General features: G+C 40.6%; 1 protein-coding gene and 1 pseudogene across 1 annotated transcript; one reads left to right on the top strand and one right to left on the bottom strand.

Moving 5' to 3' along the window:
- Positions 1-889: 889 nt before the first annotated feature.
- Positions 890-1805, top strand: LOC120546385 (trace amine-associated receptor 1-like). Its single transcript, XM_039781312.1, has 2 exons — positions 890-1130; positions 1201-1805. The coding sequence occupies exons 1-2, from the start codon at positions 890-892 to the stop codon at positions 1803-1805; spliced, it is 846 nt and encodes a 281-aa protein (XP_039637246.1).
- Positions 1806-5859: 4054 nt separating this feature from the next.
- LOC120546384 lies at positions 5860-13535 on the bottom strand (annotated as a pseudogene).
- Between the last annotated feature and the right edge of the window lie 61 nt (positions 13536-13596).

Genomic DNA, 13596 nt, shown 5'->3' with positions numbered 1-13596 from the left:
AGGAATAGCTAAACATTTGACACAGAACAAGAGAGAGCAGGAGAGGGGGAGGAATTAGCCATCGCTAATGGCTAAGCTAAAGTAGCTAACAGCGTTTTAACAATTGTAACAGGAGGAAGTCACTGTAAGAAGAGAACTATAGGTGCTTGAGTATAACTGGTGTAGTTTAAGTGCAAACCAGGCAAATAGACGCTAAATTTTTTGCGGTCGCATCCTCCAACAAGCACCGCTGACTGAAGTGTACGAGTTGACAGTTTGTTTTTGGTTCTTCTGGCAGGTAGATCAAATTCACCTGCCACCGGCCAAATTCATTTGGCATTTTCCAACCTTGGAGTTGGCCCATTCTTAAATCTTAAATAGATAGGGTTAGGGTTAAAAACTATTATTTTGCCAGGAGACTTTTGGTTTCATGTCCTTAGAAAAAGGTCATACCCTACAAAGTCTACTTAAATGGTTTAAGTTTAAGTAAAATGTTTGTCTCATTTACAATACAGTATGTTGCCCCAGCATCTAATGTCGTCATGATGAAAAGTCCCACTGCTGATTGGTGGTGATAAAGAGATAAACGTTGATAAAAGATTGTGCACAGTGACAGTAATGAAGAACACCCATCAATACTGATGCAGAACTATTTTGAGCTCTAAAAAGGTATGATATTAACTGAAAATATTAATTTTATTGTAGAGAACTATTAAAACTATTCTTGTAGTTTAGCATTCATGCACTTCAAACTATTTTAAAATAAATATTTTTTACTGTAAATATTGCTAATCATTTAACGAAAACTGATTTGCAGGAACCCAGAAACATGGCACCAGATGTAACTGTCAACCACACTGATGTTGATTACATGCATCTTTGTTATGAAATAGATAATTTCTTTAACATAATGAAAGGCAACCCTTCTCCAATGTGTGTTTTATTATATATTTTCCTTGGCTCATTATCTGTTGTCACAGTATGTGGAAACCTTCTTGTAATAATCTCCATCATCTACTTCCAACAGCTCCACACTCCTACTAACTCTCTCATTCTCTCTCTGGCTGTGGCTGACCTGCTTGTTGGTTTTGTAGTTTTTCCTGTCAGCATGGCATTCACTGTAACCTCGTGTTTTTATTATAAAGATATATTGCAAAGTACGAGACAGCTTTGATGCAATGTTGAGCACAGCTTCCATTTTGAATTTATGTTGTATTTCCATTGACAGATATTATGCAGTGTGTCAGCCTCTGATCTACAGAACTAAGATAAATGTTAACGTTGTCATGGTCATGATCCTGCTCATCTGGGGTGTTTCTGTTCTAGTTACAATTGGCTTTATGATTCCAGATTTAAAACATGAAAAATGTGAAGTAAATTGTTTTAATGATGTCCTACTTGCAAACATTTTTGGACCCATCTTCTCATTTTATCTACCAGTGATTGTAATGCTCTGTATCTACCTAAAGATTTTCCTTGTGGCACAGAAACAGGCACGCAGCATCCAGAATAACACCTGGCAGAGCAAAAAGTCTGGAGCAACTGTCAGTAAGATGGAGAGAAAGGCCACTAAAACTCTTGCAACCGTTTTGGGAGTTTTCCTGATGTGTTGGACTCCTTTCTTTCTCTGTTTTACCTTTCAGCTTTTGCCCCATGTGTCAGTGCCACTTCCATTGTTTGAAACACTTAACTGGCTTGCACTGTTAAACTCCATGCTCAATCCATTTATTTATGCTTTCTTTTACAGCTGGTTCAGATCAGCTTTCAGAATGATCATTTCTGGGAAAATATTTCAAGGTGATTTTTCTAACACAAAACTGCTTTGACATATTCTCTGGAGTACTGAATAAAGATCAAGAATGTGTGATTAGACTTTCCTACCTGCATCTCAGCATCATGTTTTGTCATCTTTTTTTATTATGCAATATAAATGACATATTAAGGCACAACAGTGCATTATAGTGAACTGTCTGTTTATGCTATTTTGTAAAAGATCATCTAAAAGTAACTATTCACAAGTTACAGAGCAACAACGTCCTGAAGGTTGCAGTCAAAACAGGAAGTTATGAGCATTATTTACTCAGATTAACACAAAACTCCACTCAGTAGTTCCCCATGCTCCACTAAGGCTGTGTGCAAAAGTTGACGTAGGTGGCACACACTATGTACACACATAGACTGTAGATAGATAGATATAATTTGCCTTATTTTCGAACGCGGAAGTAAATATGGGTCGAACTTCCGGTTTTTGTGCGGGACTTCCGTTTCATCGCTTCCCTGGGCAACACTAACACAAACCATTAGCTTAACTAAATTGGTTAACTATGTCGTGGGAACATTTCCAAAAATCGCTTAATAATCCAAATGGCAGGTCAGTGCCACACCCTCAAACTATTCATGAGTGGGAGGATGACATGAAGAAGTGGCCTCAGATCACGTACGAGGACATATTTAATTATTTTGTGTTGTCACTTGGTGCGGATGGGTCTACAATGTGCAATTATAAAAGTACAGAGGCGTATCAGTACCTTCACAGTGGAAAAGTTGGGAAGGTGTTAATCAATAACAACATCATCGATGAACTGGTATTTATGAAGGCTAATGTTCAACCAAGTCAAAGCAAGTCTGACGTTCACTCTGCATGGATCCTGACTATATATACCGGCACTGTTGAGACGGCCGGGTGCTCCTGTGTCGCGGGACAGGGGAAGTCCTGCAGTCACGCAGCGGCGATCTTATGGAAGGTTGGTTAATGAATTGCCTGTTCAGTTGTCTGTTTTATATACAGTCTATGGTTCAGTGTCAAAATATACTAACATTAGCTGTTGCCTCGTTGTGATTAGATTGTCAGTTTATTTTACATAGATAGCAGTGCTAAATGTTTGGGATTTAACTAACGTTACAATTTGATATCAAAACGTTAACTGAACTGTTGCCTACCTCATAATGTTTAGGCTTGAAGTTTGACACAACATTGTACCAATCTGATGTGTACTCACCGAGCTCTTGATGCAAGTTTGTCACATTAAAATAAAATAGATTTTAGATTAGATTAAGCTAGATTTACATTGAAGCTTCAAGTTTATTTCTATTTGATACCCAGACAATACAAATAAGTGCTAAAGAGCTGATGAAAACATTGGCTTCTAAAGCATTTGTTAAATAAATTTTAGTATATGACTAACGTTTTTATTTTTTTATTAACAGACCTTTTCCAGATAAGTAAAAGTCTAATCTCTTGTTCATTGATGCTCCTTGGGTTAAGGTAAGGTCATTCAAGTTTGGGTAAATGTAATATTCTGTCAGCACACCACATTTTGGCGAACCACCTCTTCTGTGTAGGTAAGTAAGTTTCTCTTTTCACCAATTCTAATTCATACCAGTCTAATCTCGAATGGCAATTTGTTTAAGTACATCATCAAGGTAAGTTGAAAAATATGGACAGTTTATAGCTGTCCATATTTTTCTATATGAGTATTGTGACACCAAGGACTGTAATACATTAAAAATATGCAACTGTTCTATTTAAACTTTGTTAAAGGTGCAGTTTGCAGTGTCCAAAGGTCTGACTGGATTGTCCTGCACAGATGAGCAGCGCCACTGGAACTCAGGGACACGGCGTAATTTAGTCCCCAAAAGGTTGAGCAATATATGTTTCAGGCACCACAAAGAAAGTTCTGATGTCTCTGAGAACATCCTGCCCATCTCTCCATCATCAGTGGTGCTATAAGTCATACATGGAAGTGGGAGAAGTCATTGTTCCTGCTGAACTGCACAATCTGGCACAGTTTATTGCTCTTATAGTGTAATTGGTACCATGTGTTGTCCAAAACAATTTTTTTTTATTTTCATGTTTGTTAAGTAAAACAGTTTATCATATATAGTGGATAGAAAGCATTCAGTCATAGTTCTCACTGTAACACCATTTCCTGAAGGCAACATTACAGAGGAGTCTTCTGCCTTCTTTGTTAGGCTGTCACTCATAATGCCACGCCCCTCTGAGTTGAAGCCACGCCCCCTACGCAAAATCAGGGCCAAAAGTCTGAAACTGAAAAAAAATGATCTGAAAGTGAAAAACAGATCTGAAACCGAAAAAAAAGATTTGAAACTGAAAAAAAAGATTTGAAGCCGGAAAAAAAAATAAGTTTTGAATCTGAAAACATGAAATGTGGAACTGAAAAGAAATATAAAAGTGAAAAATGAAAATTTATAATTTATTCAAAATAATTCCAGAATTGAATCTAAATTTTATTCAAAAATTGGTACACTTATTTTTAGTTTGAATACATGGTTTTATTTTTTCCAAGTTTTGACCAAAACTTAAATTTTCAATTTCAAGCTTTAGTTTTTCAACTATATATATTTTTTTCAAATTAACAAAACATTTGGCCCCGATTTAGCTCCATAGAATAAACACATGGCAGGACTTTTACTTTCTGAACCTGGAATTGACACCTCTGCCATTTTTAAAGTGAATAATTGTAATTACATTCAATGTACCAAAACCTTTTTCTTATCATAATTGCAAAATCTTAGAGAAATACAACTTATTGACTTTTGAAAATTTTTGTAAATTTTCCTCAATATGCTTAGTTTATAAAGTACTACATGGCTTGGCGCCACCCCCATTGCAAGAATTTATTAAATACAGACAGACTCGGATTACTAGAGCTGTTGTAAACAGGGACAGTGAGGTTCCTTTTAGAAAAACTTCTTTTAGCCAAAATGCACTATCTATTAAAGGCAGTGCATTATGGAACACAATACCCACAACTATAAGGGAATGTCCCACTCTTGCCACCGTTAAGAGCCAGGTAAAGGTGTGGCTCAGAGCTAATCAAACGTGCAATCACCTCTGACTGCATTCTGTACCGTAATAGCCCATAGAGTATACTAATGAATTGCGTCTTTGTCTTAACACTTACTAATAAAGTGTCTTGATTGATTGATTTGATTTGTTTTTCCTTGCTTCATAGAACAAATGTTATTACTGTATATATTTTGTCTTCGAGCTAACCAAGTATGGGTTACCCCTACTTGTATGCTATACTGTATTAGCTTAGTGAAGCATATGTATGTTGTGTCTCTGTTTTAACATTTACTAATAATTTGTCCTGTTATTTTTTTCTTTCATTCTGTTTTATCCTAATTTAAATCGCAAATGTTAATAGTGTTTTTCTTATGCCTTGTTATTGTAATCTATATCTGCCAAATGGGACTACAGATGGAAATTAGCCTTTGGGCTACAATCTGGCACTTTTACGTGTACTGCTGCACATGTTCATTAAATGTGCATTGTCCTGAAAATAAATAAATAAAATAAATAAATAAAATGTAAACAAATGACATGAGTTAATAAATTCCATTCGTGAAATACTGTATCTTTTTGCCAGTTTATGTACATAAAATACACTTCTTTAGTTATTTACATGTGGTTAGGGCAACATCCACTCGATTGAAAAAACAGATTGAAAAAACAGATTGAAAAAACAGATTGAAAAAACAGATTGAAAAACTTGAAAATTTTAATAAAAAACATTTTATTTGGACACAAGTTAAATATCATTTTTCTGTAAACATTTAAAGTCTAAAAATAAGTTGATATTATACAATACTTGAAAAGGTGCCAAACACTAACAATTTTTTAAAACCTGAGATCCAAAACACATTCTTGTGCATTATAATTTCATTGGTTTACAGTTTACTGTAAAATAACTAATCAGCAGTGCAGAATAGAGATACCTGAAAATTAAAATGTTAAAGACAAATGATATGTGCAAATGATAGTACAATCAAGGCACTGCAGGTTGTCAAATAATTATTTACAAATATTAAGCTACAGTGGAAATCAGGATCTTTTTGACATGTAAACTTCTATGCTCAATCAGCATCCTCGTGGATGATTTCACCCTGCATGTTTACAAGGGCTGCACAGATTCTAAGGATTTTGTCCATTTTGTGTGCCAAGTTGATGGGTACAGTCTGGGAGATTATGAACACTTGAACACTTTGAGCCTCCTGATAACCCTTTCCACATGTATGCGCACATTTGCAATCCTCCTTGTGGCAGTTACATCCTCATCAGACAACTGCCCTCCTTTATGAGTGAACGCTGGTAGAACAAGGTTAACCTTTCTCTCAAACAGCAAATCTCTGATGGTAAAGCCTCTGTCTGCCATCACTTCATCGCCGGGACGAAGATACTCCAGGAAGCCAGACTCCTGAGTAATGAACTTGTCACTACACCTGCCTCCATAAGCAGGAGAAATGAACATAACAAGCCCACACGGGGCAATAGCAACTAAATACTTTATAGTATTGCTGGAATAATAATGGCTGTATGACTCGCCTCTGGAGTCAAGGTTGTGTGGTTTCTGCAGGGTGGTCTCAGTGCAGTCAATGATGCAGGTGGTGTTGGGGAACTTCTCCCTGAAGCACTGAGGCATTGTGCTCCGGATTGTCTCCCGTGGCAGCCAAGGAATGTAGATTCTCATGTGCTCCTCCATTGTGTCTATCCAGTAGGAGAGGATCCTGCTCACTAACCCCTGGGACACAGCAAAGCGTTCTGCAAAATCACCCTGGAGTAGATTCAACTTAAGTTTCATCATGGTCATCAATAGTTGATCCATTACGTGCATCTTAAAGTTTGCTTTATAGAACTGTTCCAGATATTTAACATGATCAAAAAAGGCAATGAGAGAAAGGCCTGTGTACAACACACAGCTAGTGTCATTCTTCAGGATGGCATGGGCAAGGGGTTCTTCACCACATTGTGTTTCTCTGTCGCATACATGATTCTTCTTTTGTCCTAATATGTAGGTGTGATCCATCAGTGCCTGAACCTCCCACTGAGTGTCAGCATCTTTATGCGTAGGTGGCTCTGACTGTGGAACGGCCTGGTCAGCTTCCTCAACACAGTGGCTGTCATCTGCCAAACACAAGACCACATTAAAGCTGCGAGCAGCGATGGACGGGCCCTCGCGCCTCTGCGCGCGTCGGGGTTACCGGCGGACGCCACTCCTTGCGACCGTGCATTTGCGCAGCACTCAGACGCCGCAAACCGTCACCAATGAAAAGGGAACTCCCCGCCAAGTTCAACGATAGTTCACACAAGACTCTACGTCATACGGTTCATTAGCTGTGAAAGGGGGCGTGGCTAAATCATAGGGGGCGGGTCCAACCATCACCAATTAAAAATGAAGCCTCTGCTGAGATGAATGATACCTCACACAAGTGTTTACATCAATCGGGCCATTAGTAATAAAAGGGGGCGTGGCTTAAACATAGGGGGCGGGCCAAACCATCACCAATAAAGAAGGAACTCTCTGCTGAGTTCAATAACACCTCACACAAGACTCTACCTTAAACGGTTCAAATGTTATGAAAGGGGGCGTGGCCTGAGTAAGTGGGCGTGGCCATATTATAGGGGGCGGCTCAGTATCACACGTAGACCACACATTCTGAGTTTCATGCAAATCGGATGATGTTTGTCATATAAGGCAGATTTCCTGTTGCCAGCGGGGGGCGCTATGACCAAAAGTCAATTTTGACCTTTAGGTGTCCTCATGCCTGGACCCTTGTCAATCGTGAGAAATTTCGGAGAGATACGACAACGTACACTCAAGTTACAACAACTTCTTTGTTCATCGCTAAACACTCAAAATGGCCGCCACGCCAGTTTTTCTTTTTATAACTTTTCATCGTTAAGGTGTTGGGATGGTACAGACCAAGTTTGAAGTCCATCGGATGAAATCTCTAGGAAGAGTTTGTTAAAGTATAGCACCTTGACTTTTAGGCCTACTTCCTGTTGCCACTAGGGGGCGCTATGACTTTAAGTAAATATCGGCCTTTATTTGTCCTCAGGGTTGGACTCTTATGAATGCTGAAAAGTTTCGAGGTAATCGGACAACGTACACACGAGTTACACCCACTTCCTGTTTCGGCGGCGAAACCCACAAAATGGCCGCCCTGCCACGGCCACGCCCTATGACGAAAAGTTTTTCTTTTAACAACTTTTCATCTTTAACATCTTAAGATGGTACAGACCGAGTTTGAAGTTGATCGGATGAAATCTCTAGGAGGAGTTCGTTAAAGTACGACATGTGGAAATGGCAGAAATCGCACTAATTTCAAACATTTAATTCAAAATGGCGGACTTCCTGTTGGGTTTAGGGTATGGCTCTAATGAAGTATTTTGTACATCTTGACATGATACATATGTGTACCAAGTTTCGTGAGTCTACGTTAAACGCACTGCAGGGGCTCAATTTTCTTAACTTTCTAGGGGGCGCTAGCGAGCCATTTTTGTGCGCCTATTCCCGAAACCCTTAAAATACGTAAATTTTCACCAGACTTGATGCGACCGCCAAATTTGGTGAGTTTTTGAATATGTTAAGCCCCTCAAAAAGGCAATTCATTTGACGGGAAAAAGAAAGAAAGAAAGAAAGAATAGAAAAATAATTCCTTCAGTTTCAATAGGGCCTTCGCCGCTGTCGGCGCTCGGGCCCTAATAAGCCCACAACCAGTTTAGCAAACAACATAAAGCATACCTAGAGTACTTACAACTATGTTAACACCAAGCTAATAGAGCAACACCTGTATTAGTGCTCATTCAAATAATCATATTGCATTACATTGCTTCCAATTTTTACAAATGCCCTGGGCTAGCAGGGATGAAAAAAATACAGATATATCAATAAATATACAGAGAGAAGAAACTTAAAAGACAGTTGGCTTTATGTGAGAGCATACAGGTGAAACTCGAAATATAAGAATATGGTGCAAAAGTTCATTTATTTCAGTAATTAAACTTAAAAGGTGAAACTAATATATTATATAATGCATGTAATGAGTCTATATAATATATTAGTATATACTATATTAGTTTCACCTTTTAAGTTTAATTACTGAAATAAATGAACTTTTGCACCATATTCTATAATTAAACATCCGTTAACTTACCTGTGTCTGCTAACCTCCTGACACGTCTCCTTGGAGTTTTTATTGGAACTTCGTAGCCCAGCCACTTTTCTGGTATCGGGTGGTCTACTGTAGGTCTTGTGTTCACGAAATGAAAAGAACAAACATACGGTCGCTTCGGTGGTTTCTTCAAATTTAAAGCTTTTAACCGCAGGCGAAGGGATTCCTCATTCTTCGGCGGCGGGTAAAGGTTGTAGGGCGCATCGCATCCACATTCAGCTCTCGTTGGCGTTCGGTGATTAAAACACTCCTGCTCCAAGTAAAGTTTTCTTTTGTACCAGTTATTATGACACCCTCTAACTGCACAAACAATCCCGGTCTTCCTCGAAGCCGTAACGATTTGTTAACTTAGTTGTTATGAAGGATTAACCGCTACGGTGAAAAGTGAGTTTAGCTGGTTTAGCTAGCCAGTGAGCGGAAGTGCTTGACCGGAAGTCTCGCACAAAAAATCCGTCAACTAGCTGCATCCGTATTTCCGTTAAAAATAAGGTGAATAGAATAGATATATTCTGATTCTAAATATGATTGTTGGCCACATTTTGAGCCTCTTGGATGAGATTCTTTTTTTTCTCTGAGGCTATGTCATCTGCACTTTCATTTTGCACCACTATAGTTGGCACAACAATTTAAAGGTATGAGACAAGCAAGAAGAAAAAGAATAATGATTTATCACCTAACTACAACTTTAGTGCTGCACACGTAACCTAAACTTTAGGCATTAGAAGGGGTCATCATTGCTACATTGTGTTAAACGGCTTAAGCAGGCCAAGTTTCCTTTCAGTAATCAAACATATGTCTTCTTCATATAAATGTTGTTTAATGACTTTATTCAAACATGAAATAACCATTACGGATAGAGATGCAATATTATCGATAAGAGATGCACATGGTATGTAAAGGAGAGCCCTCATTTCTTCACACCACGGTGGCACCACTGCTGAATATAACTTTTCAGTGTAATGAATGTTGGCTTAAATAGTAACCATAGTCCAAAAAAACTATGTTTCAAATTAATCAAATAATAATAATAGTCATTATTTATTAGATAGATATAGAGTCCTGCTGCCTAGTTCAGAGCCCACAACCAAGCCAAAGCAAGCATCTACATTCATGCAAGTGGCTGTGTCAAGCTTAAGGCCTTTTTATGCTTCTGCGTAGAATCGACGGCGTACCCCCGCAGACCCCTCTGCGTCTACGCCGGACCCTACGCCGTAGCCTGACGTGCACCTCTCGAAAAATGTAACTACATGTTGCAGCGACGCACGTCGCTCGGCCGTGGCTTGGTAGCGTTGCATTTCCCCCGACTCATTTCCTGGTTCTCCTTCTCCATAAACAACATGAAATCAAGGAGAGGGTTAACTATTCCTGCTACAGATGTTCCACAGTGGTTAGAAAGAAAAGGGGAGACACTTGATGTCAGTAATCGCTCCGAAGATAATCGCCGTCACTCTCTCATTTCTTCCTCACTCTATCACCCATTCCCCCCCACACACACATGCCGGCTCGACGCACGCACCAGCACACAAGTATAAACATCAGGCCACTTACATAGGCTACGTGAAAGCTCTGCTGGAGCCTGCACATAAAATGGTCTTTAGGCACAGTAGTGCTATAAGCTAAATACTATTGTCAGCATGCTAATGTTAGGGTGCCTGGGTGACCTAGTGGTGGACGGCACGTCTGTGTATAGGTTCTTAGTCATCTTTACAGGAGCTGCGGGTTTGATTCCGACCTGAGGCTCTTTTCTGCTTGTCATTCCCCCTCTCTCTCCCCTTTCATGTCTAGACCTAGATGCCACAAAAATAACCTTAAAAAATAAAAAAGGTCCCTTAAAAACTGTTAATAGGAATGAAGACACAGACCATAGATTACTCTTCCCGAATTATTATTACAAGCACAAAATCAATATTCAAGGAAGGGTTAAAATTGGGGCATACCGGACTTGGTTAAATGTGCTTCAAAGACATTTTATCTCTCATTCAAGATTTCTGACTGAACAATATGTAAACCCAGCTATTTAACCTCTGTAGGGTTGTTGTCAAGATGAATAAGATGGCTGTTGAATATCCAGGAGGACCATCACTAGAGTCAAGTGGCAGGCATGATTAAAGCACCTGTAAACACCATTCAGAGCATAAATATAGAAGCAAACTAAAATTAAATGTAAAGACATAGTGAAGTAAGGGTGTCCTGAGTAGAGAATTAAGTCACACTCCCTATGTGTGTGTTGTGATCTAAGTGTTATGGAGACTTGATAACTAGGACTGTAACTGTAGCTATTTGGGAATAGGTGACCACTGGTGCATTAGTAAGAATGCAGTCAAATGCTCTGATGTTTTTCAATAGATATATTGGCAGCCAGCAGATGATTGTCTGTGTCTTGTGTGTGGTTCTACAAAAAACAGTAAAAAAGTTGATATCAGCATACAAGCAAAAACAACAGCGCTGACAGGATGCAACTACGTAGTTGCATCCTGTCAGCATTGTTGTTTATTTAAATAAATGGCAACTAGCACTACTTTCACTTCAAGCAGCTATAGCTGCCCATATCAAACAAACAAACAATATACCAGATAACACACATCAGCTCCTTAATAAATTAAAAACCCAAACATAGTTCTCTACTACACAACCATTGTAAACACTCCGATAATAATTATGCAGTGTCACATGAGTACACACATAAGCACAATAGTAGTGTAAACACTAATAATACTAGGCATTAGCATGCTGCTAGAGAAATTTATGCTAACATACTGCATTTCAACTGAGTATCCCAGAACAGATAACATTCATATAAACCTAAGGCACCGAAATACACATATGTAAACATTTACACCAGTGTACTCTGAACGCACACATGCACAGATGGCGACACAGACGACATCGATAAACTTCAACAATATCTACGATGTGCTTTCCCGGCCACTCTCACTACTAAATCAAAAACAAAACTTATCAGCCAGCGCAAACTGTTGTCCTCTCTGTGACCGGGTTGCTGGAACTGTTGGCCTAATTTATTCATCCCTTTGTGTTCATGTCCCATTACTGACCCAGAAGACAGAGACTTAACACGTGTCAGAAAAGCACTTTTAAATGTGTTTTAGTGTGAAAGTCCATACTCAAAGCAGCAGGGAATGACAGAACTGAAGCTGAGTGACTTTCAGGTTGAAGCTGGGGTTCGAGAGCGGGTAGGCAGCAATGAACCCAGAGAGCAGGCAGAGGGACAAAACCGGGGTAACCTCCAGATCGCAATGGAAGGGTAGGGACAGGGCGGAGAGGAGCAGGCAGCAGAGGAGACATCAGTGGAGAGTGCTACATGTCTTGAGGCAGATAATGCAGCAGGTCAGAGGCAGCTTGAAGCAGGGCCTCAGCAAAAGAGCAAACAAACATTCACATATTCACACATAGGTGCTAGGAACAAACGAGACTGACTGACTAACTGAAACTAGAATCTGCTGGCTAAGTTACCACACTGGTAGTCTCACATTGCCAGATCTTCCTCCACAGCGCTGCAAACGAGGGTCTGGCAAGTCCACACACCATTCCTGGTTGGGATAAAAACGTACTGTGGTTTATTGGCATTCATTTAATCCAATCACAATCGTCTTGGGTGGTCGTCCGCATCTTCGTCCGCTTATCCGGGATCGGGTCGCGGGGGCAGCAGATCCAGCAGGGGACCCCAAACTTCCCTTTCCTGAGCCACATTAAGCAGCTCCGACTGGGGGATCCCGAGGCCTTCCCAGGCCAGGTTGGAGATATAATCCCTCCACCTAGTCCTGGGTCTTCCCCGAGGCCTCCTCCCAGCTGGACATGCCTGGAACACCTCCCTAGGGAGGCGCCCAGGGGGCATCCTTACCAGATGCCCAAAACAACCTCAATTGGCTCCTTTCGACGCAAAGGAGTAGCGGCTCTACTCCGAGCTCCTAACGGATGATTGAGCTTCTCACCCTATCTTTAAGGGAGACGCCAGCCACCCTCCTGAGGAAACCCATTTCGGCCGCTTGTACCCTGGATCTCGTTCTTTCGGTCATGACCCAGCCTTCATGACCATAGGTGAGGGTAGGAATGAAAATTGACCGGTAGATCGAGAGCTTTGCCTTCTGGCTAAACTCTCTTTTCGTCACAACGGTGCGATAATTTCAATGTAATTCTGCACCTGCTGCGCCGATTCTCCGACCATTCTCCCGCTCCATTGTCCCCTCACTCGCTAACAAGACCCCAAGGTACTTGAACTCCTTCACTTGGGGCAAGGACTCATCCCCTACCTGGAGTAGGCACTCCATCGGTTTCCTGTTGAGAAGCAAGGCCTCAGATTTAGAGGTGCTGATCCTCATCCCAGCCGCTTCACACTCGGCTGCGAACTGATCCAGCCAAGGTCGCTGGCCGATGATGCCATCAGGACCACATCATCTGCAAAGAGTAGCGATGAGATCCCCAGCCCACCAAACTGCAACACCTCCCCACCCCGACTATGCCTCGATATCCTGTCCATAAATATTACAACCAGGATTGGTGACAAAGCACAGCCCTGGCGGAGGCCAACCCTCACCTGACACAGCTCTCGCTTTGGTCATACAGGGATTGGATGGCCCTGAGAAGGGACCCCCTCACCCCATATTCCCGCAGCACCTCCCA

This window comes from Perca fluviatilis, chromosome 18 (assembly GCF_010015445.1).
Source record: "Perca fluviatilis chromosome 18, GENO_Pfluv_1.0, whole genome shotgun sequence".
NCBI lineage: Eukaryota > Metazoa > Chordata > Actinopteri > Perciformes > Percidae > Perca > Perca fluviatilis.
Note: the sequence above shows the minus strand (reverse complement) of the source record. Positions and strands in the feature narration are given on the sequence as shown.

Bases quoted from the DNA above. Each gene is read 5' to 3' on its own strand.
- LOC120546385 (XM_039781312.1), top strand. From the start codon at position 890: ATGAAAGGCAACCCTTCTCCAATGTGTGTTTTATTATATATTTTCCTT. The intron at 1,131-1,200 runs TGCAAAGTACGA...GTTGTATTTCCA, and splicing joins TTTTTATTATAAAGATATAT to TTGACAGATATTATGCAGTG.